At 65.9% G+C, this 21188-nt stretch overlaps 5 protein-coding genes and 1 non-coding gene across 8 annotated transcripts; 4 read left to right on the top strand and 2 right to left on the bottom strand.

The window, feature by feature from the left end:
* The first annotated feature begins 1758 nt into the window (after positions 1-1758).
* Positions 1759-1922, top strand: LOC148224567 (U1 spliceosomal RNA). The gene has a single exon (XR_015802932.1). It is a non-coding gene; the product is annotated as a U1 spliceosomal RNA (small nuclear RNA).
* Positions 1923-2214: 292 nt separating this feature from the next.
* On the bottom strand, positions 2215-4857 carry ATRAID (all-trans retinoic acid induced differentiation factor). The gene is made up of 7 exons (XM_014888183.2): positions 4565-4857; positions 4032-4165; positions 3667-3738; positions 2874-2945; positions 2686-2807; positions 2493-2593; positions 2215-2395 (listed from the first exon to the last, which is right to left on the bottom strand). The coding sequence occupies exons 1-7, from the start codon at positions 4646-4648 to the stop codon at positions 2291-2293; spliced, it is 690 nt and encodes a 229-aa protein (XP_014743669.2). The 5' UTR covers positions 4649-4857; the 3' UTR covers positions 2215-2290.
* A 40-nt stretch (positions 4858-4897) lies between these two features.
* Positions 4898-10818, top strand: SLC5A6 (solute carrier family 5 member 6). Of its 2 annotated transcripts, XM_088162672.1 has the most exons (16): positions 4898-4940; positions 7204-7659; positions 7739-7804; positions 7883-7934; positions 8012-8079; positions 8169-8323; positions 8492-8632; positions 8724-8853; positions 8918-9006; positions 9088-9200; positions 9282-9349; positions 9462-9548; positions 9661-9839; positions 9923-10026; positions 10094-10215; positions 10326-10818. In XM_088162672.1, the coding sequence occupies exons 2-16, from the start codon at positions 7330-7332 to the stop codon at positions 10476-10478; spliced, it is 1857 nt and encodes a 618-aa protein (XP_088018798.1). In that variant the 5' UTR covers positions 4898-4940; positions 7204-7329; the 3' UTR covers positions 10479-10818. The 2 variants fall into 2 exon arrangements, with proteins under 2 accessions (XP_088018798.1, XP_014743717.2); XM_014888231.2 differs by lacking the exon at positions 4898-4940 and having other exon boundaries at positions 7140-7659.
* A 501-nt stretch (positions 10819-11319) lies between these two features.
* On the top strand, positions 11320-14964 carry PREB (prolactin regulatory element binding). 2 transcript variants are annotated; one of them, XM_088162670.1, is made up of 9 exons: positions 11320-11499; positions 11719-11911; positions 12702-12913; positions 13276-13356; positions 13429-13556; positions 13940-14113; positions 14181-14253; positions 14326-14485; positions 14582-14964. In XM_088162670.1, exons 1-9 carry the CDS (start codon positions 11365-11367, stop codon positions 14674-14676), a joined length of 1251 nt encoding a protein of 416 aa, XP_088018796.1. In that variant the 5' UTR covers positions 11320-11364; the 3' UTR covers positions 14677-14964. The 2 variants fall into 2 exon arrangements, with proteins under 2 accessions (XP_088018796.1, XP_014743714.1); XM_014888228.2 differs by having other exon boundaries at positions 11324-11499; positions 13432-13556.
* Positions 14965-15117: 153 nt separating this feature from the next.
* On the top strand, positions 15118-17222 carry CGREF1 (cell growth regulator with EF-hand domain 1). The gene is made up of 5 exons (XM_088162671.1): positions 15118-15801; positions 16033-16092; positions 16274-16344; positions 16429-16550; positions 16629-17222. The coding sequence occupies exons 1-5, from the start codon at positions 15722-15724 to the stop codon at positions 17073-17075; spliced, it is 780 nt and encodes a 259-aa protein (XP_088018797.1). The 5' UTR covers positions 15118-15721; the 3' UTR covers positions 17076-17222.
* Positions 17223-17308: 86 nt separating this feature from the next.
* KHK (ketohexokinase) lies at positions 17309-20078 on the bottom strand. Its single transcript, XM_014888229.2, has 8 exons — positions 19798-20078; positions 19604-19720; positions 19291-19425; positions 18701-18773; positions 18372-18518; positions 17812-17900; positions 17586-17743; positions 17309-17481 (listed from the first exon to the last, which is right to left on the bottom strand). The coding sequence occupies exons 1-8, from the start codon at positions 19911-19913 to the stop codon at positions 17396-17398; spliced, it is 921 nt and encodes a 306-aa protein (XP_014743715.1). The 5' UTR covers positions 19914-20078; the 3' UTR covers positions 17309-17395.
* Between the last annotated feature and the right edge of the window lie 1110 nt (positions 20079-21188).

Below are 21188 nucleotides of genomic sequence, written 5' to 3'. Positions count from 1 at the left end.
CTCTAACGATGGGGAGAAGTAGAAGAGAAGAGCCAAAAGAAATGAGCAAATCTGTTGTTGGGGCAGCAAGAGGCAGAAGGCAAGGGGCATTTCAGGGACAAGGTCCTGAGTTGGGATTGGCCCTCCAAAAGTAGCAGGGGGTGAGTCTCAGGCAGGACGGGCTGAGCATGGACTGAAGGAAAAATCAGAAGAGGAAGAAATTGGGCCGGACTGAAGGGGACCGGAGCATCTCCCACTTCCCCAGCCCATCCTTTGGTTCCAGTTAAGGCAGGGAATGGGACCGTGGATTTTCCAGTGCATACTGGACTATCTTGTTCCATAGTTACTGGCTCTAAGGGACCTTGGAGTAAAAAGTTGTTGTTGTTGTTGCTGCAACGGGACGAAATCCCTCAGGGCGGGAAATCCCTCAGGGGCAGGAAATCCCTCAGACCGTTTTACAACTCATGGAATTCAGGACTGGGAACGCAAAATGACCCCATGGCTTTCTCCACGTGCCCCAGTGCCCTTTGCCATTGCTCAGGCAGCGTTTGCCGTGCAAGTTAAACGCACAATTAACTTTTCTAAAGCCCTCTGTCCAGTTTGCATATTCCTCTGGAAAGTGCACGGACAGTGCAGCTCTGCCCATGCACGCAGGGAAACCTGGGTGAGGGAAATACCTGCTGAAGTTTTAGGTGCACTCGTACCACTGCTTTGGCTTTGGGAATCCTGGGGCAAGAGAGAAACCTGAATCTGCTGAAAGCTGAACTGGAACGGGGAGTCCAACCGGTAAGAAAAGACCAACCTCAATACAATGAGAGGCACAACGAGAACTGGAAATGTTAACAGGCTCTTTTTTAGAATTTGGGTTATTGCCAATTGGAATTTATTCCTCTAATCCCCCCCAGAGGAGAAGCCTAAACCATCGGGATAAACCGGTGCAAGAGTTAGGGGAACTTCACTAAGCCCAGCCTGCTGAAGTCCATCGGGTTGTCCAAAATCCCGACACCCTTCTGGCCTCGGTGCCAGAGCCCAGCGTGCACGGAGCGATGCTGGCTGTGAAAGGCGTCTGCTCTCGTGCCCCTGTGGGGGAGCAGCGTCACTTTGTCTTTGCCTCCGAGTGGGAAAATCCAGCTCAAAGGGGAAATTATTTCTCGAGATTTGAATTAAACTGTGCAGTTTTTTGTTGTTTACCAGTACCTGCAGACAGATACTTGTGAGTGAGCAGCTCTGCTGTGAACGCCGAACACTAGGGTGATCTTTGGTCTCAGGGCAAAGAGAATCCCAAGAGGAACGGACAGACAGGAGAGGCACCCGGAGGGTCAGCGTCAGGACCGGGCAGGACCCTGGGTAGAGGCAATTCCCGCAGCGGGAGATGGTGAGCACTGACCCATGGGCCACTGACTCGGAACAGAACCCGGCCCGGACGGAGGGAAGACCCGCGCCCGCGGGCTCGGGGCTCCCGGCGGTGCCCGAGCCGGGCGAGTGCGAGGAGCGGCGGGGCCAGAGCGGCGGAGGGCGGGGCACAGAGGAAACAGGGGCGTGTCGATGCAAATGAGACAGCGCCGCGCGGCATGCCGGGAATGTAAAATTAAAAAAAAAAACACAATAACGCGCCTTTGCCCTCGCGTGTCCGCGGGCGCTGCCCGGGCCGGGCCGTGCGGACCGGGGCGCAGGTTCGGGAGCGGTTGGGCGCGGGGATTTGGGGTGCGGGGTCGGGGTGGCCGTGTGTTGTGGAGGCGTGCGGCGGGCAGGGTAGGGGGGCGTTGTGGTGTTGAAGTCATACTTACCTGGCAGGGGAGACACCATGATCAGGCAGGTGGTTTTCCCAGGGCGAGGCTCATCCCTTGCACTCCGGGTGTGCTGACCCCTGCGATTTCCCCAAATGCGGGAAACTCGACTGCATAATTTGTGGTAGTGGGGGACTGCGTTCGCGCTCTCCCCTGATTTCTTTCGGTTAACGACAGAAGAGAGTGTTAGGAAGTGTTTTTCCTGCGTGTTACTACGAAATCGCTGGGTGAGCGGAACTGGTTTTCGGCCAGAAGCTGTCTTCCAAAGCTCGAGAGCTGACAGGGGCCGGGCACGTTCCGATGCTTCCGTTCCTCCTACTCCCCCCCCGCTTGGGCCCGAGCGCGCAGCCAGCGCCGGGATTTTGGGGGATTTTGCATGGCTCCCCTCCCGTGGGTTCCACCGAGCAGACCCACCCTTCCCCCGGGACGGAACCAGATGGACACGCAGTGAGGACCTGCAGCTTTATTGATCCAGAGAGCCTCCCAGGCCAGAGCTTCCAGCCCAGGCACGACCCCTGCCCTGCTCAGGGGGTCTTGGCCTTCCTCCGCTGCGTTCCCCACAGCAGCAGGGACAGGGACACAGTGGTAGTGCCCAGGATTCCTCCAAAGAGAAGCATCGGGAACGTGCCCTGCCCAGGACCAGGAGTGAGCATCACTGTTCTCTGCAGCCCCTGCTGATCTGGGCAGGGCACAGCCAGAGACAGGTTCAGTCCCACGGGCACTCACCTCTCGCAGGCACTTGTAGCCATGGAAGGGACTGTCACAGAGGCACTGGATGAGGCCCGGGCCGTCAGGGGCACACACAGAGTTTTCAGGACACGGCCAAGCTGGCAGAGCAGAGCAGGGGGTCAGGGGCCAAGGCCAGACCCCAATGGCAGCCCCATGCACCCACTGGCAGGGTCACAGCCCCCCCACATACCGAGCTCTGCAGAGCTGTTGCAGGGGTTCCTCTGTCCCTGGCACAGCCGGCTGCTCCTGTCCACTGTCACGTTCTGCCAGGCGTCACTCCCGCCTGGACACTCCAATGGCAGCGGCACCGCGCTGGGGGCAGAGCTCAGCACTGGCACCGCAGTGACCCCCCAGCCCCTGACTCCCCCCAGCACTCACAGGCTCTGCAGGTGGATGAAGCCCAGGAAGGAGCCATCGGGGAGACTTGTCAGGGGATTCTCACTCAGGTCCCTGCGAGCACAAAGACCTTCAGTCCCATCCGGCACCCCTGGCCTGGCAGGCACCGGGGTTACCCCTGGCACCTCACTGAACCTCGGGAGGTTCCCGTGCACCCACAACCCTCCCCTGCCCGTCCCACAGCCAGGGCTCAAAGGTCTCTGCAGAGCTGCTGAGGGACTGCTTGGTCATTAACAAAAGCACCGATGAGCTGAGGTGTCATGGTGCCCTGAGGGCCACCACAGCTCGCTGGGCTCATTTGCACACTGAGCCCTGTGCCCTAGATGTGGCAGTCCAGATGAGTCACCATCCTGACTCCTGTCTCTCCAATCTGGGGACAAAGACACTGTGTGGGACTGTGGCAAAAGCCAAGATGTGACCACGTGGCTCATCTCTCACCTGCCAGCACAGGCCCTCACCGGAGGGCTGTCCTGTGACAATGCACACCATGACAGAACTCCAGAAGGATCTGTCCCATGTACCCCTGGGCACAGGGGTGAGGCTGCCTGGACAGGTAGGTACTGGGGCTCCTCGTTTAAAAATGGGGGTGGTTTCCATTTGTTCAGACCCTGTGAACTGTTACTGGTAGCCATGAGGGCAGAGGGCGGCCGCTGTCCCTGGGACCAGCAGGGTATGGCTGTGCTGGCCCGGGCTCATGGGAATGTCCCTCCAAACCTGCCCCAAACCCCCTCTCCCAGCCCGGCCCAGCTCCTTGAAGGGGCCCGGGGGAACTCACAGGACGATGGCAGTGGTGGCCTCGGCCAGCCCTGGGGGGACACTGTGCAGGGAGCAGTTGCTCAGGTCCAACCTGGGAAGAGGCAGTGGCTGGGGGAGACAGTAGCATGCCTGTCCCATACACTTTCCCCTGATGCCCTGGTGACCCCCAGCAGCCATCCTGCCCCTGCCTGTACCTGGTCCCCCTGCACCATCACCCAGGTATTCCCCAGCCCTGCCATTTCCCTGACACCACTGTGAACCCAAAAATCCATCCCAGCACCCTCCATCCCCTGAGCACCCCCATTACATGGCCCTTGATGCCCCCCAGCACCCCAGATTTGCCCCCAGCCAGTGCATCCCCGTGCTCCCCCGGGCCCTCCGTACCCCAGAAGCCGCCCTGGGGAGGGGCCCCGCTCCCGGCAGCAGCGCTCGTCGCTCTCAGCTCTGCCGCCCCAGGACTCACAGAACCGGGACACGATGGAGCCGTTTCGCGGCGGCCCCGGGCAGAGCCCGCACACCTGGAGAGGTCGAGGGGTCATGGGCAGCGCTGGCACAGGGGCATCCCCCGACTCTATGCATCCCGCGACCCCCGGGTATCCCCGAAACCCGGGCATGACCCGAACCCCGGAAAAGGACAACCTCCTCGGCCTCAGGGCAACCCACGACTTCTCTGATGCCCGGGCACGTCCAAGCCAGGCACCCCCGACCTCGGGACACCCCCGACCTCGGAACACCCCCGATCGGGGACTCACCGACCCTCCGTTCCCTCCCGGGACCTCCCGATCCGGGAATCCCCGATCCGGGCCCTCCCTCACCTCTCGGCACCTCTGCTCCGTGACATCCTCTGCCCACCGGAGCCCCCCGTTTTCCCCCTCCCCTGGTTTCCGTGAGCCCGGCCCTGTTCCCCCGTTTCTCACCGCGACCCCGCGGGCGGCGCGGGGCAGCAGCAGCGGCAGCAGCAGCAGCGCGACCCCGCGCACGGCCCCGCCGGCCCCGAGCATCCCCGCGCCGCCGGGATCACCGCTCCACGGGCCGGGCGCTCTCTGGACCCGAACGAGGCCACGGAGGGGCCCCCGCAGCGCGGGCACCGGGGCGCGGTGACCGCCCGAGGCGGCGGGGCCGGGATGGGGCCGGGAGGGGGATCGGGATCGGGATGGGGACCGGGCCAGGAGCCCCAGGCGGTGATGCCGGTAGCGGCGGCCGTGCGGAAGCGGCAGCGGGAGCGGCCCCGCCTGCTCGCGGCGTCATCCCGGTGCGCCCCGGCTGCGGGCTCACATGGGGTGAAAGCTGCCGGTGAGTGTCGCACCGGGACCGCGGGGCAAGGTCACACCCGCCACTGGCACCGGGGGCACTGCGGGCAGCGGGGACACTGCGGGCAGCGGGGGCCGGGGGGCCGGCTCCCGGGATGGGGGCACCGGGGACACCGGGGACACCGGGGACACCGGGGGCACCGGGGACACCGGGGACGGGGAGCAGAGCCCCGGGATGGGGGCACGGGGGATAGGGAGCAGAGCCTTGGCTGAGGACACGAGGAGCAGAGCCGTATGTTAGGGACACGGCGAGCACCAGAGACACCGGGAAGGGGAGTAGAGTCCCTCAGAGTCCCGGGATGAGGGCACCGGGGACAGCGCTGGGCAGTGGCGCCGTGAGCGGGGTCCCTAGGGACGCGGAGGGACAAGGAGAGTGCGATGGAGGATGAGGAGCAGAGACACGCGGAAAGGCAGGCTGAGGACGGCAGGGACAGCATGGTCACCACGTGGGGACACGGGGCACCCTAGGGCTGGGAGAGCAGAGCCTGGGGCTGCTGAGTTTTGTGGGGACATTCTGGGACCATCTGAGTGAGGGGGCAGCAGCGCCTCAGTGGGGCGACTGGGACAGCAGGGCTCGGGATCAGCAGGCGATGGGGATGTGGGGACACAAGGGCAGGAGGCAGCAGAGCCTCAGGGACACCGAGAGGTCCGTGGGGTGTGGGAGCCTTGGGCCAGGGCCATCCAGGAGGCTGGGGCTGTGTTGTGCCCGTTGGGGACACAGTGTAACCTCCCATGTTTAGTCTGGATGGGGGAATGTGGGGAGTGACCTTGGACTCTGGCCGTGAGCTGCTGCACGCGGAGCCATGTTCTGGTCAGGGACAGGCCAGCAGAGACGCTGCCCTCTCACCCCATTCCCCACCCAGACACTGCTGGCACTGCCGGTGCTGCAGAAACCCGTGCCAGCTGAGCTGCCCCCGGCCCTGTGGCAGGCAGGCCCAGGCAGGCTGTGCCAGGGGTGCCAGGAGGGGCTCAGCCTAATCCCACCAAGCATTGCCCGGGCAAGCATTCCTCCAGGGATCATGATGGGATCATGGTGGGCACTGTGCCACTCCCTATCTGCCACCCCCGGTCCAGACTTGTCTTCTCTGTGCCCCTAACATTGCCCTGCTGGGACAAAGGGACCCCCACAGCCTGTGCCCCCTCCCAGGCCAGGAAGGGGGGGCATCCACAGCCCTGTGGCTCCTGCTGCTCCCAGGTCCCCACAGCCGCAGTCCTCTGGATGTGGAGGGAGGCAGGGACAGCCCAGCTGTCGCCTCCTGTTCCACGGTGGCTGAAACCAGGGCAGGGGCAGAGCACAGGGGGCTCTGGGGAGATCCCTGTGAGCGGGGTCAGTGTGCCAGAGCTGGTGGATGCTCAGGTGTCTGCTCCACTTGGTGTCTGCTCTGGCTGACGTCCAGAACCTGAGGCTGCCAGCTGCCCCCTGTCTATTCCAACCCTGTGTCCAAACCTGGCCTGTGGAGTGTGTGGTGTGTGGGTGTGCTGTGCACTGCTTCTGCATTCTGGGACAAGGGTGTGGAGCTCCTCCTGTCCCTCTTCTCCAGTGCAGACTGAGCTCCGTGCCCTCCGCAGCCCCATCCACGTGTTCCGCAGGTCCAGGAGGGTCGGTGGGGCCAATTCTGGTGCAGGAGCAACTGCCCCAACACTGGCTGTGCTGTGCTGGCCCCAGAGCATCAGGCTGGCATTGGGGCCAGTTATGCTGGGCTTGGCCAAGCTCTTGCACTGGGGGCAGTTCTGACAGGGCTGTGGGATGCTGGAGTGGTTGGGCTGGGTTGACTTTGGTGCTGGTGGGACCGGTGCTGCCGGGTTTGGTGGGGTTGTGCAATGCTGGGGTGGGTGGGCCAGGTTAGGTTTGGCTCGAGTGGGACTGGCACTGCAGGCTCAAGGCTGTTCAGCTCCAGGGTGGTCGTGTTGCGTTTGGCTCAGGTGGAATTGGGGCTGTCCTGCACCGGAGGCGGCTGTGTTGGGTTTGGCCAGCTGTGCCGGGACTAATGGTGCCGGTGCTGCGGGGGGCCTGGGTGGGACTGTGGGACTATTTTTGCAGGCATTGTCTTGGTTCCTTTGAAGATTCTCCAGTTTCCTTCAGCGGGGCAGGTGGGGCTGCCCAGGCGTGGCCAAGCCCGGCCCAGAGGGAGGAGAAGAAGGAGGAGGAGGAGGAGGGTCTGGCCGTTTTTTCCCCAGCTCTGGGTCCTTGAGGCTGGGACAGAGCGAGCGAAGGTCCCTGCAGCACTGACACGTCTCTCCTGCAGCTGCCAGGGCCAGGCTGATGGTGGTCAGGACGTGCTGCCGGGGTCAGGTGTGCCCATGAAGCCGGCAGGGCGTGGGCAGCTGGGCAGCGGTGGCACCAGCGGGGCAGTGGCACAGGGACATTCGCCATGGAATTCACGGCCATCGACTACACCATCTTCGCCCTGCTGCTGGTGCTGTCCTCGGCCATCGGGCTGTTCTACGCGCTGACCGGCAACCGGCAGCGCACGGTGCAGGAGTTCCTGCTAGCCAACCGTGACATGGGCTGCCTGCCCGTCGCGCTATCCCTGCTGGCCTCCTTCCAGTCAGCTGTAGCCATCCTGGGTGTGCCAGCTGAGATCTTCCGCTTCGGCACCGAGTACTGGTTCCTAGGCTGCTCCTATTTCCTGGGGCTGCTCATCCCGGCGCACATCTTCATCCCCGTCTTCTACCGTCTGCACATCACCAGCACCTATGAGGTGAGCAGGGGGGTCACGGGGAGTGCAGGGGGGTCGCACAGGACCCTGCAGTCAGGTACCCTGACCTCTCTCCTTGCAGTACCTGGAGCTGCGCTTCAACAAGACAGTGCGAGTCCTCGGTACTGTGGCCTTCATCTTCCAGATGGTGCGTGGGGCTGGGGCTGTGGGGGTACAGGGTTCAGGGGGTTGGGCGTGGCTCAGCACTGCTCTCCCCTGCCCGCAGGTCATTTACATGGGAGTGGTGCTCTACGCACCGGCGCTGGCCCTCAACGCAGGTATGATGAGGACAGGTGGGGGGCCATGCCAGGAGGCTGCTGCCCCTCACCCCATGAACGTCCTCTGCCACTTCCAGTGACGGGCTTTGACCTCTGGAGCGCGGTGCTGACCATCGGGCTGGTCTGCACGCTCTACACGACGCTGGTGAGTCCCTGCTCTGCAGGTGCCCCGTGCCCCTGCCGTGCCAGGGCGAGCACTGTGCTCCTGTGGTGACGGGCATCGTGTGTCCCCAGGGTGGGCTGAAGGCCGTCATCTGGACAGACGTGTTCCAGACGCTGGTGATGCTGGCGGGGCAGGTTGCCGTCATCGTGGTGGGCGCATGGCGGGTGGGGGGCATGGCCCGTGTCTGGCGCGTGGCTGAGCAGGAGGGCAAGATCTCCGGCATCGAGTGAGTGATCTCCTGGGACCCCCTGTCGTGCTGTGGGGACACTTAGGGCAGCCAGGGGTGGGGGAGAGGGACCCTGGTGTGGTAGTCCATCCCTGTTACCCTCTTTCCCCTGGGGTATGGGGTGTCAGTGAGGACCTGTCACCATGACCCCCCCGGTCCTCCCCGCAGCCTGGACCCCAACCCCCTGGAGCGTCACACCTTCTGGTCGCTGGCCGTGGGCGGGATCTTCATGATGCTGTCGCTGTACGGGGTGAACCAGGCGCAGGTGCAGCGCTACCTCAGCGCCCGCAGCGAGCGGGAGGCCAAGCTGTGAGTGGGGCTGGGACTGGGGGTCCCTGCAGCTGGGATGGGCCCCCCGGCCCTGCCCGTGTCTGACACCCACACACTGACACACCCACAGCTCCTGCTACGCCGTGTTCCCCTGCCAGCAGATTGTGCTCTGCCTCAGCTGCCTCACCGGCCTCGTCATGTTCGTCTATGACCGGGAGCACCCGCTGGCACCTGGCCAGCGCCCTGCCTCCTCTGACCAGGTGGGTTGAGGCCCCCTCCCCTGTCCCCTGCTGCCCCAAGCCCCGTACTGACCTCCTGTCACAGCTGGTGCTGTACTTCGTGATGGACGTGCTGCAGGACCTGCCGGGGCTGCCCGGGCTCTTTGTCGCCTGCCTCTTCAGTGGTGCCCTCAGGTGAGTTGACGGCCCTGGGACAATGGTTCAGGTGGTTCAGGTGTCCTGGCCGAGCCCTCTCCTGCTCCCTCTCCTCCCCAGCACCATCTCCTCAGCCTTCAACTCGCTGGCCACGGTGACCATGGAGGACCTGGTGCGGCCGCACTTGCCTGGGCTGTCGGAATCGCGGGCCACGCTGCTCTCCAAGCTGCTGGGTGAGTGGGGAGGGGCAGCCGCGGGGCTGGCACGGTGGAGGGGTCCCCAGCACCGCCATGACACCCCACTCCCCTCCCCAGCTCTCGGTTATGGGCTGCTGTGCCTGGGGATGGCGTATGTGTCCTCCATGCTGGGACCTGTGCTGCAGGTAGGCACGGGGCTGTGGGACCCCTGGCTCCGGACCCCAAATGGGGTGAGGGACCCCTGGCTCTGGCACCCCCAGGAGCGCAGGGCTGGTGCTGAAGGCCATGTCCCCGCAGGCTGCCATCAGCATCTTCGGCATGGTGGGGGGTCCGCTCCTGGGGCTCTTCTGCCTCGGCATGTTCTTCCCGTGCGCCAACCCCACAGTGAGTGTCCCCTGACCCGCCGTGTCCCCCAGCCCCATGCGGGTGTGTGGGGACGTGTGGGGCACCCTGAATCCGGATGGGAGCCAGTGCCTTTCTTTGTCCCTTGTCACAGGGAGCTGTCGTGGGGCTGCTGGCCGGACTGGTCATGGCCTTCTGGATAGGCATTGGTAGCTTTGTGCATGGTACAGCAGGGGCCAAGGGCACAGCCAACAGCACAGCACTCCCCCATGTGGGCAACCTCAGCACCGTCCTGGCTACTACCCTGCTGCCCACCACATCAGCACCTCCAAGGTGAGCGGGACGGGGGGCTCAGGGACTGGGTGTGCAGGGTGTGGAGGCGCTGCCCCCACAGCTCCTGACCCCGTGTCCCCCAGCCCCACGGGGCTGCAGCGCTTCTACAGCCTGTCCTACATGTGGTACAGTGCCCACAACTCCACCACTGTCATCGTGGTGGGGGTCCTGGTCAGCCTGCTCACTGGTGAGTGTGGGGTGGCGGGAGGGCCACCGTGATCCCCCTGTCCTACTCACGGCCCCAATACCCCCAGGCCCCACACCGGCAGCAGCACTGGACCCCCGCACCATCTCCCCCGTGCTGCCACAGCTGCTCTGCTGCCTGCCCCCCAAAATCCGGCGCTGGTTGTGCTGCGGGGGAGCCGACGTTGCCCAGGTGAGGGACAGCCTCCCAGGACCCCAGGGGGAGGGGGACGTAGGGGGGTATTCCCCCGTGCCCCTGCTGCCTCCTCTGTGCCTTCCCTGCCCCCTGCTCTGTCCCCACAGGCCCCTGGCCATGCAGATGCTACAGAGAAGAGCAAGGGGGTGCCCAATGGCCTGCCCCACCCTGGCCCCGACCGTCAGGAGGAGGAGGAAGGGCACGGGTACATCCGCAATTCTGGTGCCCCCATCTGCGCCGTGCAGGAAACCTCTTTCTGATGCCCCGAGCATGGAGGTCGTGGTCACCCCCATGCCGTGGAACACAAAGCCTGGTGGGGCATCCACAGACAGCTGGGGAGTGCCCCATAACAGGCGGCACTCTGGGGAGACTGGTGGGCTGCCCCTCGGGGGGGCTCTGGGACCATGGTTGGGGGATGCTGGAGCGGTGCTCCCCTCTCCAGGCCGGGACGTTGTCTGGTACCCCCGGCCCAGCCAGGTGCCTTACACACCGCTCCAGGGCTAGGGCCTGCCCGCACCTCTCAGGGTGCCGAGTGCCCCCACAACCCCTGTCACTTGTCTTTGTATTTGTTGTCCTCCCAATAAATAGTTCTGGAGCGCAGGTGTTGGAGGGTCCCAAAGAACGGCCCACTCCCCGCTTTACCCCGGGACCCCTAGCGCTGGGGCTGTCCCTACTGCTCCCCAGAAGGCCACGGAACCCCTGTTGCCCCATGCAGTGAGTGGGGTGTCTCCACTGTCCTCCAAGAGCCCACAGGGTGCACAACACTGCCATGTCCTCAAACACCGGGCTATTCCCACCGTCCCCCAGTAGCCCACAGGTGCCCCATGTTTGCAGTCAGTGGGGTCCCCGTGGAGCTACAGGACCGCTGTCCCCCCAAGTATTGGGGGACCCCACTGTCCTCCAGGAGCCGCCGTTTCCCCAGGCACCGGGGTGTCCCCGCTGTCCCACATGCGGACCCCGTTTCCCGGTGGGAGCCTCCCCATCCTTGCCCCCCCCAAGTACAGGGGGTGTCCCCACGTGACCTTGTGGCCACGCCCCTCGCACCGTCCGCGGTCTCGCGCCGGTTTTGGCCACACCCCCTCTGGGTGACGTAGCGTGACGCAACAGCGTGCTGAGGTCATGGCGCGCTGACGTCACGTTCCTGTCATGGCGCCCCGGCGTCCCGCCGAGCTGTACCGGGCGCCGTTCCCGCTCTACACCGTCCGCCTGCACCCGCGGCGGCCCCTCGCCATCACCGCCGGCGGCGGAGGCGCCGCCAAGACCGGCATCCGCAATGGCGTGGTGCGGAAGAGCGGGGACAGGGCTGTGGGGGGAGAGGGGGCGCGCGGGGGGCTGAAGGGTTCGGAAGGGCCCGGGTATGCCCGGGGGAGCTCCGAGCATGGCGGGGCCTGAGCGGCTTGGGGTGTCCGGCCTTTGGGGTGCGGAGAGGCTCGGCTCACGGGGCAGCTGTCCCCGGGTAACGCCGCGCAGGGGCCGTGACGGAGCGCTCCCGCCCCGCAGCACTTCCTGCAGCTGGAGCAGATCGGAGGGCAGCTCAGCGCCTCGCTGCTGCACTGCCACGACACCGAAACCCGCGCCACCATGACCATGGCGCTGGCCGGGGACGTCATTGCGGCCGGGCAGGACAACAGCTGCCACATCCTGCGCTTCAGCCTGCAGGAGCCCGAGGGTCCGGGCACCGCCGGGAAAGACGGTGAGACAGCCGTTCACCGGGAGTCGGTGTGAGGCGCTTGCCCTCGGGGCTGTGGTGTGCTTTGGGGATGGCCCTGAGTTCCCCTCCTGCCTGTCTTGGATTCTGCGGGGAGGGCTGAAGGGTGTTTTGGAGATAAGGCATTCTGTGAGTAACCCCATGCCTGCTCTGGATCTCCCCTGCATCCCCCTCCCTTTTCCTACCTTGGGTGCCACGGGGCAGGATGTGGGGTTCTGTGGGGTGCTTTGGGGATGGGGCACTGCCTTGAACCCCTGCCTGCATGTCCTTAATTTTCTTCTCTGTGCTTGCCCTGGTTACCATGGCAAGCTTTGGGGATGAGACACTGCCCTGAGGCTCCCCTGTGCCCACCCCCAGATGCTGTGGCCAGAGTGTAGGGGACTGTGGGATGCTTTGGGGCCGGGGTACAACTGTGGACTTCCCCTGCCCACCCTGGATCCTCCTCGTGCCTGCCCTGGGTGCTGGAGGGCAGGGAGTGGGGATGGGCACTGCCCTGAACCCCTCCATCCCTGTCATGGACCTGCTCTGTCTGTCCTGAACCCATCTCCCTGTGCCTGCTCTGCCATGCAAAGCTTTGGGGATTGGACGCTGTCCTGGAACCCCCTGGATCCCCCAGTACCTGTCCTGGGTGCCGTGGGAAGCTCTGGGGATGGAATCACCGCCTTGTGCCTGCCCTGAACCCTCCCGTGGCGGACCTGGGTGTTGTGGGGCTGTGCAGTGTTTTGGGGAGGGGCACTGCCCAGGACCCCCGTGCCAGCCGTGTCCCGGCCCGCAGGCAGCGGGGACAAGGGCGCACGGCGGCGGCGAGGCCCCGGCGGGGGCTCTCAGGGGAGCACGCAGAGCGGGGCCCGCGAGGTGAGGGTGGAGAGCCTGCAGCGTGTGCGCACCGACTTCAGCCCCGACGCCCTGCAGAAGGCCGTGCGCTTCAGCGCCGACGGAGCCCTGCTCGCCACCGGCGGGGCTGACGGCTTCCTGCGCCTCTGGGAGGTGGGCACGAGGCTGGGGGACACGGGGGGAGCCGGGGGGACAGCAGGGCTGGGGCACAGGAGAGTGGAGGTGGGCAGGTGAGAGCAGGGAGGAGCCAGGGCAGGCACAGGGAGCTGGGTGGGCATGGGGGAATGGATGTGGGCACAGTGGACTGGGGGAGCCAGGGTGGGCAGGGGGAGCTGGGACAGACAAGACACGGAAGAACGGTGGCCACCATTGCCGTGCCGATGGCAGCACACGTTGGGCAGGGACAGCCGGATGGGCAGCACCTGCAGTTACCTGACACTGCTCCCCCACATCTGCCTGGGCCTGTGGCAGGGCCTGGCCCATGCCCTGTGCCCACGCCAGCTCTGCCCCTGCAGTTCCCCAGCATGAAAAAGACGTTGGAGTTCAGAGCCCACGATGGGGAAATTGAGGACATCGCACTGGGCCCTGACAACAAGGTGGGTGTCAGGTGGCTCCCCAGTTTCCAGGCCCTGCAGGACAGTGGCCTCAGACCCCTGTGCTGTGTGCAGCAGGTGGTGACAGCAGGGAGGGACTTCCAGTGCTGCGTGTGGCAGCAGGACCAGCTGGTGACAGGGCTGCGCTGGCACGAGAACCTGCCTGGCATCCCTGACAAGGCCTATCGCTACCAGGCCTGCCGGTGAGGGCTGGGGACAGGGCTGGGGACCTGGAGATAGAGCCAGGGGGGCAGGGGTTGGGGCTAAGGACGGCAGGGCCCTGGGGCTAGGCTGTGGGGCAGTGGACATGGTCGTCAGGGCTTGGGCTGGGTCAGAGGGCAGGAGGTGGGAAGGGGCCACTGGGGCTGGAAATGGGCCACCCCCGCCTGCTGCCCTGCCCTGTCACTGTTCCTGCTGGGTCTGTGGGAAGGGGTCTCCTGGGCTTTGTTGACAGCTGTTCAGGGAGGGGACTGGGGCCAGGTTTGGACTGGGACGGAGGTGGCGGTGAGAGGCTGCATCCCATGTTCCCCATATTCCGCTGTGCCCCGTGGATCCCATGCCTCCGTGGCCCTCTCCCCTGCGGCAGGTTTGGGGCTGTGGAGGGCAGTGCCGGGGCTCTGCGGCTCTACACAGTGCAGGTGCCCCACAAGCGGGAGCGCCGCCCCCCGCCCTGCTACCTGACCAAGTGGGATGGGAAGAGCTTCCTGCCACTGCTGACGCGGCCCTGTGGCTCCGAGGTGGTCTCCTGCCTCTCCATCAGGTACCCCAGGGCCAGTGGGTACGGGGTGGGGGCCATGGCAGCCCCCACTCACTATCCTCTCCCATAGTGATTCGGGCACCTTCCTGGGGCTGGGCACAGTGACGGGCTCCGTGGCCATCCACATTGCCTTCTCACTGCAGGTGAGCTGGGGCAGGGGTGTGGGGCAGCCCTGCTGGCCCCCGAACAGCCCCTCACCTCCTGTGTGCCCCCAGAGGTTGTACTACGTGAAGGAGGCCCATGGCATCGTGGTGACCGACGTGGCCTTCGTCCCTGAGAGCCGGCCCGGGCGGGAGCTGCTGGGGGGCCACGAGGCCGCCCTGCTCAGCGTGGCCGTGGACAGCCGCTGCAAACTGCACCTGCTGCCCACTCGCCGTACGTCCGGGGGGCTGCCTGCAGGGCTGAGGTGCCTCTGCTCCTCCTCTGGCACGGAGGGGCTGCAGCCTCCTCTCACCCATCTCTGTCCCACAGGCTCCCTCCCTGTCTGGCTGCTGCTGGTGCTTTGTGCCGGGCTCATCGTGGCCACCATCTTGCTGCTGCAGCTCGCCTTCCCAGGCTTCCTGTAGCCCCCTGGCCCCCGGAGGGACCCCCTGGCACCAGGAGCGAGCCCCCCAGCCTCCACCTACCCCCCACAGACTGTGAAGGACATGAGGGACCACCCCTGGCCCCGCCGTCCCCGCTGGTGTCGGGGAGCAGATGCGGGTCCAGGGAGCCACGCAGGGCGCCGTCCCTGTGGGACTGTTGCTGGCAGCAGTGCGGGGCTGGTCCCGGGACAGGGGGGCTCCTAGCCCAGGAGGAGAGGGTCCTGCTGGCCCCCCGCCCTGCTGCTGCCATTAAACTGGAGCATGAAGGCAGTGGTGTCCACGTGTGCTGGGGGAGCGGGCCGGGGGCTGAGGGCAGTCGCACTCTGGGACGGTGTGTGCTCTCGGGGTCTGTCTGTGGCACAGGGGCTGGCTGCCCAGGGTCCCCCGGGCCAGCGGGGCCCGTGAGTACCGGCACAGGCCGACCCAGGCCCTCGGCAGTGCTGCTGCGGGGCCCTGGGGGTCGGTGACGCTGGGTTGGTCCGGCTGTGCCCGGGACCGTGCGGGACTTAGGGAGGTCTCACCCACCGGTGTGGCCCCGTCCTGCTGTGCCCACGCGCCCATCGCTGGGCCCAGCTTAGAGGGGCTGGGTCCCGGTTATCCCTGGCGCTGCCCAGGACGTGGGGCTGAATCCCTGCTCCCCGCGGGCTGGGCAGGGCAGGACCGGGACGGGCGGGGCCGCTGCTGGCCCCGGTGGCAGGGCCGAGACGTGTCGGCTACGTGGCCCTGGGGCGGGGCGGGCGGCACCGACACGCGAACGGAGCTGGGTCGGTGGGTACCGGGGAGCACCGGCGGTACCGGGTTGGGCTGTGCTGCGTGAGTGGGTACCGCGGGGGTGCACTGGGTGGGTACCGCCAGCCGGTCCCACGCGTTCTGCGTTCCCGGTGCCGCCCCTCGCACCCTCCCACCCCTGCGAGCGGGGCAGCTCCCGGAGCCCCCGCCCCTCCTCTCCCTGCGCCGGCTTCCCACGGGCCCTCCCACCGCCCCTCGACCCCGGTGTTGTGGTCCCGCCGCAGCCCGAGGTCGCGGGATGAGGAAGCCGCCGGTGATGCTGATCCTGCTGCTGCTGGGGCCGGCGGCCTGGGCCGCCCCCAGGGCGGGGACGAACAGGTACGAGGGGCACAGGTAAGGGAAGGCAGAGGTGTGTTTTTTTCATGGGTACAGGGGCACAGGTGCTGGTGGAGTACAAGGTGGCCATGGGAGGGGCAAGCACAGGGATCCGAGGCTACACAGCGAAGGATGGGACTCACGGATCTGCAGGGGTCGTGGGTGGGGGGTTGTCAGGCCGGAGGGGGCAGGCCCCCAGGGGCACAGGTAACCAACCCCCTGTCTCTTGGCCAGGCCTGAGCCCGCCGTGGATCCGTATCCCGACCCGCTGAGCCCGGAGTCGCCTGCACTGCTGTGAGTCCCTGCCCTGGGGAGCCCCACAGCACCGGGACCCCCACCATGGCACAGGGCTGTGCATCGGGTCTGGGGGGGCGCAGTGATGGGTGGAGGGCATGGAGAGTGCCCAATTGGCCATGGGGCAAGGTGGGCGATGAGTCAGGTGCAGTGCTTCCCACCCCAGCCCTGCTCCCCCCAGGCTGCTGTGGAGCGCAGTGCGGAGCCTGGGGCCACCGGAGCAGGACGTGGAGGCCATGACACGGGAGCAGGGTAAGGCCACCGGGGCGCTGAGGGGGGGGCTGAGGGGCTAGTGGGGTCAGGGACCCCAGCCCCACAGCACCCCATGCCCCACAGCCCTGCTCTACCTCTTCGTGCTCCATGACCACGACCAGAGCAGGCACCTGGATGGGCTGGAGCTGCTGCAGTTACTTGGCACGGTGCTGGCACAGGCTGGAGGGCAGCCAGACCCTGACATGGTGGGTCTCACAGAGATGGCTCCTGGTGCCCCACTGAGCCCCTGGGCCGAGCCCTCACCCTGTTCCCCATCCCCATAGGTGGCTGCACTGGTGGACCAAGCCCTAGCAAGGCAGGACCTGAATGGGGATGGGCTGTTGGACCCCTCCGAGCTGCTGGACCCCCCCGAGGTGCTCTTGCCTGGCCAGGACCAGGGACTTCCAGGACAACCCCCACTAGAGCAGCAGGCAGAGGTTGGGGCTGTGCCTGACGGGGGCACAGAGATGCCTAGGCAGGACCTGGGGTTGAGAAGCCCAGGACAGGCAACCCCCGAGGCTGGAGACCCCCAGATTGGAGATCCGGAGGATGGAGACCCCAAGGTGGAATCCCTCGAGGTGGAATCTCCCAATGCTGAGGCCTTGGAGGCAGAAGTCGTCCCTGAGGCCAAAGCCCCCAGTACTGATGCCACAGAGGAAGAGGAAGCCCCTGAGACTGAAGCCCCTGGAGAGCAGGCAGCCCCAGCCTGGAGGGACCATGGGGAGGGGTAGGCAGTGCGGGCTGTGGGATGCAATGCCCTGGCTGCTCCCTGCCCTGCTCAGGGCACAGAGTGGCAGAGGGATGCCCTGTGGCCAGGCTGCCAGGGCCGAGTGGTCTCTGTAATGCATCGGATGGAGAAATAGAGGCATTGCTGTGGACCTTGGCTGTGGTCAGTGCATCCCAGGGGCAGTGGGACCCCAGCCAGGGCAAGGAGGGCACAGCCAGGGGACACAGGAGGCAGTAGTGGTGCAGATGGGGTTTTATTGGGGCGTTGCTGGGTGCAGTGGAGGTGTGGTGTGCCTGGAGGGTGCAGAGGTCTCCAGGCATAAGCTCAGACAATGCCATCGAAGCCCTGGATCCCACATTTCCTGCCCGCGATCCGGCAGCCGAAGGTGAGGGCATCCTGCAGGGTCCTCCCTGGGGATGGGGCCCAGGATGAGATGTGGCTGTGCTGTGGCTGGGCCGTGGCCATGCCAAACTGAACCATGGCCATGTTGTGGCCGTGCCATGTTTGTGCCCACCTTCTGCGAGCGCAAAGATGACGGCGGCATTGAAGGTGTCCCCAGCCCCCAGCGTGTCCACGAGGGTCTCTGGGGGGAAGGCGTCCGAGTGCACCAGCTCCCCGTTGGGCCCCATGGCATCAGCCCCCTCCTCAGCCCAGGCGCAGATCAGCGTGGCCCTGGGGGAGTGTGAGGTGAGTCTGGGGCACGCCACGGGCCCCCCGGCCCCTCTCAGGTACCCCCCTACCCTGGCTGGATGTGGCCCCGCAGTCCCTGCAGGGCCTCGGGGGCCGATTGGTACCCGAAGTGCCGGGCCAGGTCCTTGCTGATGAACACCTGTGAGAGAGAGGCTGGGGCGGGGGGCAGCCCCCAGTACCCCCAGCCAGGTGGGATTAGACCTGTCCCTAGACCTCACCTGCATCCCTTGACCACACCCCGACCACACCTTTAGACCCCAGCTATGGTCCCCAGATCCAAACCCCCACCCCTGCACCCCCCGAGGCGTGACTTCCTCAGGCCAGGACTCCCAGCTCCCGTTGAGCCGAGCCCCCCACAGATCTGATCACTCCCGTCTCGACCTCGCCCCCGCCACACCTTTGGCCGCGGCCAGGACAGGTGATCAGGACAGGTAATCAGGACGGGTGATCAGGACAGGTAATCAGGATGGCTGATCAGGATAGGTGATCAGGACAGGTAATCAGGACGGGTGATCAGGACGGGTGATCAGGACAGGCGATCAGGACGGGTGATCAGGACAGGTGATCAGGACAGGCGATCCCGCCCCATCGCCCCGGCCCCGTCCCGCACCACGTGTCCCCGCCCCATCAGCGGCAGCAGCTCCGCCCGCGGCTTCTCCAGCTCCACCGAGATCCGGATCTGCCGCCCCGGCTCCGCCGCCCGGTTGTGCCGCTCCACCCGCTCCAGCATCGCGCTCTGCTCCGCCGCGTTCCGGGCCTGCGGACACGGGCACGGCTCTGGCATCACCGGGGAATCGCCAGTCCCGGGATGCTCCCCCACTGGAGATGTCCCCCAGACAGAGGGATTCCCTCCGGTCCGGGGCTCACCTACAGCCCGAGGGATTTTCCCCGGCGCTGGGGATCCCCCAGATCCTAGAATCCCCCGAGCCTAGGGCTCACCTCAAAGTGAATCCACTTGTATTGGGCAAGGTCGACCCGCTCGAAGTCGCGGGCTGTCACGTCAGGCAGGTTCCTGTGGGATGGAGGCCAGGTGGGAGATAGGGGACCCTCGGCCTGGCACGCGCCGGGGTAAGGGGCAGCTCCTGGGGCCGTGGAGGGCCCCACGCTACCGGGACAGAGGTCCCGGAGGAGGCACTGCCCGAGTGAATCATTAATGATGGCATCTGCCCTGAGCTGGATTCGAAGGGCAGCACAGCGGTGGCCAGGCTGGGGCCTGGGGGTCAGCCATGCCTAACAGCCCCTGACCCTTTGGCACGGCAGTGAGCCAGGTTATCCCCACGGGGCCATGCCGGCTGTCCTGCACTCCGGAGCGTGCGGCTGTGTGGGGATACCACCACCGGTCCCGGCAGCGGCACCGGAGGTAACAGCGCTGCAGAGACCATCGGCGGTGACGGTGTGCGCGGGACTACGGCGAGTGGCCCCACCTGGCACTCGGTAGCCCCCGGCAGGCAGCGGGAAGGACCTATGAAAGCGAGCTGGCCCAGCCCAGCGCTGCCCGCGGGCAGCGGGCTCGGGGCTACGGCCCTTACGTGTCGTGCAGGACGATGGTGCGGGAGCCGCTGCTGGCGTTGACGAGGCAGCAGGCGCAGGGCACTTCTCCGCGGGGCTGCCAGGCCACGTGCGCGGTGTCCACACCCCGGCGCTGGAAATCCGCCGCGATGAAGCTTTGGGGTCAGAGAGCGGCATGAGGGGCGCCACGGGAGCGGCGGGCGTTGGTGGCGACGGCGGAGGCGGGCGGGCAAGCGGGCAACCACGGCCACGCCGAGGGTCGAGGGCAGAAACACGAAGGGGCCAATGAAGCCCGGTGTCTCGCCGGTCGGGATGTCCCCGCACCCCACTTACTCAGCGGCAGGGCCCGGGGCCAGCGAGCCCATGAAGGCGCAGGGGGCTCCCAGCAGTGCCAGCACCGTGCAGGAGTTGGAGGCGTTCCCGCCCCGCTGCCACCGCTGTGACAGGCACCTGCGGGGGGTGCAGAGGTTGCGGTGGGCGCCGAGCCGGTTTGGGGGACACCGGAGGAGCCCTCCCGGTGCCGGTACCTGATGTCGGAGTCCTCGGCTGGGAAAGCCTCCACGACGCTGATGATGTCCAGGCACACCAGCCCCACGCACATGATCCGCCGCTTCCCCGCGGCGCCGCCCGCCTCTGCCGCCATCCCGGGCTGCTGCGGTGCGGGACCGGGACGGAGAACGGGACCGGGACCGGGACAGGCTCAGAACCACACCGGGCACGGGTAGAGCCTTGGCCCCGCCCCCTCGTTCAGCAGCCAATCAGCGCCCTCCGCCGCGCCGGGCCCTCGGGGGGCGTGGTCATGTGGCTCGGCTCGGCCACGCCCCACGCGGGGCGCGCGCACGGCGGGACGGGGACACGGGGACACAAAGGGACACACAGGGACACATGGACATACAGGGACACATGGACATACAGGGACACACAGGGACACATGGACACACAGGGACACATGGACACACAGGGACACACAGGGACACATGGACATACTGGGACACACAGGGACACACAGGGGATACATGGACACACAGGGACACACAGACAGGGACACATGGACATACAGGGACACACAGGGACACATGGACATACAGGGACACATGGACACACAGGGACACACAGGGACACATGGACATACAGGGACACATGGACACAAAGGGACACACAGGGACACATGGACACACAGGGACACATGGACACACATGGACACAGAGGGACACATGGACATACAGGGACACATGGACATACAGGGACACATGGACACACAGGGACACACAGACAGGGACACATGGACATACAGGGACACACAGGGGATACATGGACACACAGGGACACATGGACATACAGGGACACACACACAGGGACACATGGACACACAGGGACACACAGGGACACACAGGGACACACAGGAACACATAGGGACACATGGACATACAGGGACACATGGACACACAGGGACACACAGACAGGGACACATGGACATACAGGGACACACAGGGACACACAGGGGATACATGGACACACAGGGACACATGGACATACAGGGACACACACACAGGAACACATAGGGACACACAGGGACACACAGGGACATGGGCGCACAGACATGGACACACGGACAGGGACACACAGGTGCACAGACACACACACCACCCCCATGGCACACGGACCAGGACAGACGGACGCGGCCGCTGAGCGCGTTCGGTGCCGGCAGCTCGGGGGCAGCTCCGGCTGAGCCGTCGGTGGAGACCCGAGGAGGGGCCGGAGCTGCCGACCCTTGGCACAGGGAAAGGCCGGGGACCTGTGTCCCAGGCTGGGGACACTCGGAGGCAGCGGGAACCGAGGGTTCCAGGCTTTCCTGTGTCCACACCGGGAGGGGTAAGAGCCCGCAGGGTCTTTTCTTTGGGGTCCCTCCTTGGGGGCA

The sequence above is a fragment of the Sturnus vulgaris genome, chromosome 3 (genome assembly GCF_052056855.1).
Source record: "Sturnus vulgaris isolate bStuVul1 chromosome 3, bStuVul1.hap1, whole genome shotgun sequence".
In the NCBI taxonomy this organism is placed as follows: Eukaryota; Metazoa; Chordata; class Aves; order Passeriformes; family Sturnidae; genus Sturnus; species Sturnus vulgaris.
This window is presented reverse-complemented; position numbering and strand designations above follow the sequence as displayed.